This window comes from Tupaia chinensis, unplaced genomic scaffold (genome assembly GCF_000334495.1).
Source record: "Tupaia chinensis unplaced genomic scaffold, TupChi_1.0 Scaffold000532_1, whole genome shotgun sequence".
NCBI classification, from domain to species: Eukaryota; Metazoa; Chordata; class Mammalia; order Scandentia; family Tupaiidae; genus Tupaia; species Tupaia belangeri.
Genome location: NW_006160045.1, coordinates 7,397,517 through 7,403,863, shown reverse-complemented (window position 1 = coordinate 7,403,863; position 6,347 = coordinate 7,397,517). Strand labels below are relative to the sequence as shown.

The window sequence follows — 6,347 nt, the reverse complement described above, 5'->3', positions numbered from 1 at the left end:
AAACAACAACAACAACAACAATAAGATCCTGTCTACATGGTTAATATCTTTGAGCATTTCAGTGTATGTCAGGCAAAGGAAATCAGTTACAACAGTTGTGGGTGTAGAGTGTAGAGGGTGTAGACACACACAACGTAAGGCAATGCAAGCTTCACTGGAATGACATCACCATGCTTCTTCCGGATTGGGGGTGGAGATAATGCTCTTAGCCAATCAGAACAAAGCAGGGTGGCAAGCAACCAATGGCAAGTAGCATGGACATGACTGTTGCTGGCACTGTCGGTGGGCTGAACCATTAACCAGTTAACGGTTCCCGGCAGGCAGAGGCAGAGCGGAGCAGTGTTCTCTGGGATTCTGAGAGCCTTCATGTTGATTTCAGGTCTGAAGCAGCTTGGGCTTGGAAGAAGATATTTCCGGGCTTGGTCATTTAGAGAAGAACTTGATTTGAGGAGCGCATTAACACGTAAGGATAACAGAGTTAAAAGATGCCGTGAACCTCTAGAGCTTTCTGAGAGACAGGGGAAGGGGTTGAAGAGAAAGCGCTTTGAACTTCTTTTCTGACCCATCCTCCTCCTTCACACCCGAATCAGTCACTTGTAGACCAAACAAGTGCAAAACAAAGGCCAAAGATACACTGTGGCTGTTACCGAGGGCGTCTCAGGAACCTCTAGGACTTTGGAGGTTAAGACCACCTTCAAGGAGAAGTAGAACAGAACGAGTCTTTCTCAGGACTGCCATGTAGGCTTGTTCAGGCTCTGTCCTACATTAGGGACCTCCTGAAGAGGGGCTCAGGGGCTGAAATCCAGCCTCTTACTCACATGTGAGCTAGGAATCTTATTGTCAGCCCTCCCTGCTCTTAGGAAAGGGTTATTTTTCAGATTTGCTCAAAAGTACCATATGAGCAAACCTCAAGCTTAGTCTTTGCCTTTGTTTTTAAGTTATTCACCCCCTTTTGTCACCTCCAACTTTAACTGGCGTGTCTCAACTTTGACCTTGTTTCCCATTTGCCATCTTGGATTTGGAGGGGGCCAAGAGAGGAAAGAGGGGTATTGGGATTGCAGTCATCAAGTCGAATCCCAGAATGATTTGTACTGGCAGGAAAACATGAACGAAGCATTTGTCCTTTGTCCTTCCTTCTCAAAGAGTTCAGCTCTTCTGACATCTGTGGAGAGCCTGCCTGAGCCCCGGACCGTGTGCACGGACAGGAAGGGGAGCAAGGATTCAGCCCTGGCTGAAACTCACGGCCCAACGGAAGGGCAGTCGCATTGCCATATCCTCCCAATGATGAGTGCAAGTCAACTGGCTCCCTGTCCCACATGCACGCAGTGGTCTGAGGAAGAAACACACACACCACTGTTCGAAAATGTCCTTAGAGCAAGAGGTAGAATAAGAGTGTGTCCTGTGACGAGACACAGGTTCAGGCCTGAGTGGTAGGACTTGAGGTAGAAAGAGTGCGGCTGAGTCGGATCCTGGCAGCGCTTATGTTCTTCTTCCTGTATCATAACAGGTTAGTCTGGTGTAGTGAAGGCGTCAATAACGATAAAGGGGAATCCATCAAAGGATGTCTGGAAAAGCAACCAATTCTTCTTTCTGGGCATCAAAATATGGTACCACACCTGATTTACTCTGCGGGAGGCCAGCTGACTACTTGGTTGAAGGAAACCATTTCTCAATGCTTGTATTTGCCATTATTGCTTTGGGAGGTAGGTGATTGTTTTGTTGTTGTTTTTTAAAGAATTCTTTTATTTATCTTTATTTAATTTGACTAGAGAGGAACAGAGTGAGAGAGAGAGAAGGGCCAATGGGAAGAGAGAGAGAGAAAGTGAGAAAGCAAACCACCAGGTCTGGGACTCAAACCATGGTAAGCCATGTGGGAGTCCAGCTCCCTTCACCACCATGATCCCTGCTGGCCCCTGTTTTAAAAACCCGTTTTTGGGAGCCAGCAGGTGGCATAGTGGTTAAGGTGCTGGACTCCCACATGGCTGAGCAAGGTTTGAATCCCAGATTTGATGGATTGAAGCTCATACTGGCCATGTGTGTGTGTGTGCATGTGTGCCCAAGATCCCAAGAGGAGAACGAAGAAGGGATTGTAGTGCGGTCATCTCCCATGGGGGGTAATTTCTCACTTTCTGTCTGTCTCTCTCTGTGTCTCCAGCAAGTACATGCTTCCTGGTACAAATCTCTAAAAAACAAAACTAACAAAAACCACCTCTTTGTCCTTTGAACATTTTCTCAGTGTGAAAAGTGGTCAGAACTGCATCAAAAGGGGACTAATAAAATCTGAATACAAGTCATGGGTGAAAGCTGTCAGTTAGCTTCATTTATTATAGGCAGCATCTATTCTATATCCCTCCATTTGGTAATCTTTACCGAGCATGGTGACATGGGAAGAATGTGAGATTAAGCCAGATAAATAAATAATTACAATACAGTGTGATGAAGTATAACTATGCAGATGAGGCCAAGATTCTCCGGTAACAAGGAGGGAGAGATTTTACTCTGCCCTTCTGCCTAGGCCTAACCTGACCAAGGAATCTTGAGCCAAGGGAAGGAAAGTTAGAACAAATAGACAAACAGAGCTTAGAAATATGATTCATAATTTTCATAGTTTATGTCATTAATCTTGCCTTTGGTGCAACTTTTCTTCAGGGAAGAGGAACCACCCATTCCATCCCCTAGAAGGCAATTAGGAAAGGCTTCACAATAAAGAATTTCATAGGTATAGGCTGGTCCCGTAGCCTCGTGGTTAAGAGAGCTGGATTCCCATATGACCAGCCGCAGTTCAAATCCTGGCCCCAGTAGCTTGAAAGATACACTTAGCACGTGTACGTGCATACCCCACATCTCAACAGGATGGAGGACTGGGGTGAAGGGATTGTAGCATGACCACACCCCACCGAGGGTGTGGTTTCTTCCTCTCTTTCTCAGTTAAAGAAATGTATTCAACAGCACAGAGGTTTTCCTCCTCAATTCGGTGCCAGTGATTAGCATTAAAACCTTTCTAGACTCCTGTAAAAGGAAATGTATTTGGGGGAAAAATTGTCAGCTACTTTAAAATTGATTCTGGACCTAGGAAGACTATAAAGGAACAGATAATGAAGCAAATGTGCATAAGGAACTTCTTCAGTTTTACCCAGCATGTTGGTATTGTATCGGCGTTGTATGGGGTGAAATTGCTCCCTCTGGGGGTCTTTAAAACACAAACGACCCTTGCGTCCCTCGGTGCCACCGGGTGCTGGCATCTGTGAATTTCACTCCCCCAGAACCTGTATGATTACATAGCGATAAGTGCTCCAGCGGTAATGGGCGTGCATAGAACGTGGAAACATGATCTGACTCTACACATAAGAAGCATTCGATAAATGACTTACTGGTTTGGTTTTCACCTCTAGCTGAGAGAGAATGGAGGCTCTGAGATGCCAGTGAGTCTTGCCCCAGGCATGCATTAAGTGGACTATAGTCCACACGCTGCCTCTGGAGGGAATGTCACCCTAAAATACAGTTTCAAGACAAAAAGAGAACCAGTGCCTTTTATTACTCCTTTGGCTGAAAGCAGTTTTTCCTGTGGGTAGAGCTCAGTCCAAACTATTTCTGGGGCCAACAGTGCCATGGTGGTTGGGGTGGTTGGATCCCACAGGGCTGACAGTGTAGTTTGAGTCCTGGACCCAACGGCTTGAAAAACATACTGGGTGAGTATGCATGCATGTCCAAAATCCTAACAGGAGGGAGAGAGAGAGGAGAAGGGGTTGCAGCATGACTCGTCCCTGTGGAGGGTGCTTTCTCACTTTTCCTCTGTCTCTCTCAGGTAAGCACACCTGCCCTCTAGAAAATTAAAAAAGAAAAATTTCTGGCTTTTAGGAAAATTATAGAACATACAATATTGTAGTTTAGGATTTGTAATTAATATAAGATGTACTATGTAGATATGAAGTTTGACTTTTTTTATTTTTTTGAAGAGGTTTTAGCTATAGGGCACATGCGCTCTCCAGAAAGACAGAGAGAGACAGAGAGACAGAAAGCGAGAAATCACCCCCCTAGGGGGGATGAACATGCCACAATCCCTTCTCCATTCTCCTCTTGGGATCTTGGGCACACACGCACGCACGCCCGGTGTGAGTTTAAGCCACTGGGTCTGGGACTCGAACCGTGGTCGACTACATGGGAGTTCAGCGACATAGCCATTATGCTAACTGCTGGTCCCCTGAAGTTTTACTTTTCATCATTTCTCACCATCAGATCCATTGCTACCCACACAGTGACCCTCATTTGCCACTGGGTGGCAAATTCATCTGTGAGAGATAGGCCTCATTTTGTGCATCTTTCACTTAATGGATAACATTTGTACCAGCTGATAATTATTCATCCATAATGATACGGCGCTCAGGCGTTTAGAATGAAGTGATTAGAAAGAGGGGGCATTAATGAAATTCCTGTCAAACTGTAAATGATGTACAAATAACAAACACATGTATTTCTTTAGGGATATTGAAGATGGTTTTGAAGAATTCTGAAGCCATTGTCTTTACAATTATTTCTCTGTGCGGCTTTGTGCTGGGACACTTTGCGTTACATTTTGTTGAGGTACTATATGTAACTAATACATTCGAGAACAAATGAGAGGACAAACGGCAACAGCAAGGTCTCCTTCTACCCCACCCCCGAATGTGTGGAATGGTTTCCATGTGAATGCTACTCTAAATTTTCATCTGGTATTAAAACAATTTGAAAATGAAAACTACATAATAAAGGAGATGTAAATCAGAGAGGCTTAAGATAAAGCAATTTGGAAGTAAGAAACATTTGCCTGCACCCTTGGGTTCTTCACACCTGCCCTTAGAGGTTTGCTCTCTTTCCTCCCCTTGTGCACGGGCCGGAGGCTTCTTCCTGCCCACTGTCTTTAATACCTGCAGTGATTCTAGCGATAGAAGTCAGAATTCACCTTTTCATAATTTCTTCCCATCAGGTCCATGTTCTCCCGTTTTTATAATCTTGAGTTTCAACTGTGTAGTAGTGTGATCAGTCATGATTTGCCTATACTCATTCCTTTGTTTTTTTAAAAAAATGGAAATAAGGCTTGTTCCTCTCCAGGATGGTAAAAGTCTCTTCTTAGTTTCGGGAAATAACATCGCTATGACTTGCTAATATTTTTCAGTGTTTACTATCTGCTAGGTTATTTTAAGCACTTTATATCAATTAATTAACTAACTCTCAAGTTCATTCATTCTCACGGCAGTGCAGTGGAAAGGCGCTCTATCCCCATTGTACAGATGAGGAATCTGAGGCACAGAGAGGTTACATAACGAAGGATAGACTTTTGATTCAGCCTCAGTCAACTTTTTAAGTGGGAGTATTGATAGCACTTCAATCATTATTGTTGCGTTTCCCAGTAATCTAGGTTCAGGCCTCATAATTTATGATTTCTATACTCAACCTGCTACTAACCCACTACCAGTTTATGAAATCTTAAGCAAATATCTGTGAAACAAGTACCTGAGCAAAAAGCCTTTTCTCTGCCTAATGCAAATTAAAATATAATAAATATCTAGCAGTCAAATTAAAACCAAAAAATAAAATAATAAAAATAAAAAGGGAACGGCAGATGGCGTAATGGCGTAATGGTTAAGTTGCCGTGTGCTGGCAGGTGGTGTGGTGGTTAAGGGCGCTGGTCTCCCACATGGCCGACCATGGTTGGAGTCCTGGACCTGGTAGCTTGCTTCCTTTCTCTCTCTCTCGCTCGCTCGCTCACTCTGTCTCTCTCTGGTCAAATTAAATACATAAATAAAGTTAAATAAAATATTTCTTAAAAAAAAAAAAGGTAAAGTTGCTGAACTTCCATGTAGTTAATCTTCCATTTTGTTGAGGTACTACATATAATTAATACATTTGAGTCCCAAACCCGACAGCTTAAAACTCACACCAGGGGAGACACCAGCAGTTAGTGTAATGGCTGTGTCCCTGGACTCCTATGTAGTCAACCACAGCTCGAGTCCCAGATCTGGTGGCTTAAACTCACGCCAGGTACGTGTGTGTGCGTGCCCGAGATCCCGAGAAGAGAAAGGAGGGGAAGGGATTGCGGTGTGGCCATCCTCCCTGGGGGGGTGATTTCTTGCTTTCTGTCTCTCTGTCTCTCTCTGTCTTTCTGACGAGCGCACTTGCCCTTTAGCAAAAACCTCTCCAAAAAAGAAAGGAAAAAAAAAAGCCAACTCACACTGGGCATGTGTGCGTGTGTATGCCCAAAATCCCAAGAGGAGAATGGAGGAGAAAGGATTGTGGCATGGCCATCCCCCTGAGAGGTGATTTCTCTCTTTCTTTTGCTCTGTCTATCTGTCTCTCCAGTGAACGTACAT

General features: G+C 44.2%; 1 protein-coding gene across 1 annotated transcript in view; it reads left to right on the top strand.

Moving 5' to 3' along the window:
- Positions 1 to 313: 313 nt before the first annotated feature.
- The window catches only part of SLC9C2 (solute carrier family 9 member C2 (putative)), an 83,028-nt gene continuing 76,994 nt past the window's right edge, over positions 314 to 6,347 (top strand). Inside the window, exons 1-3 of the mRNA XM_006157247.1 lie at positions 314 to 463; positions 1,508 to 1,703; positions 4,481 to 4,581. Of these exons, the coding sequence (XP_006157309.1) occupies positions 1,562 to 1,703; positions 4,481 to 4,581 (243 nt within the window). The 5' untranslated portion in view covers positions 314 to 463; positions 1,508 to 1,561. The remainder of the gene's footprint in view (positions 464 to 1,507; positions 1,704 to 4,480; positions 4,582 to 6,347) is intronic.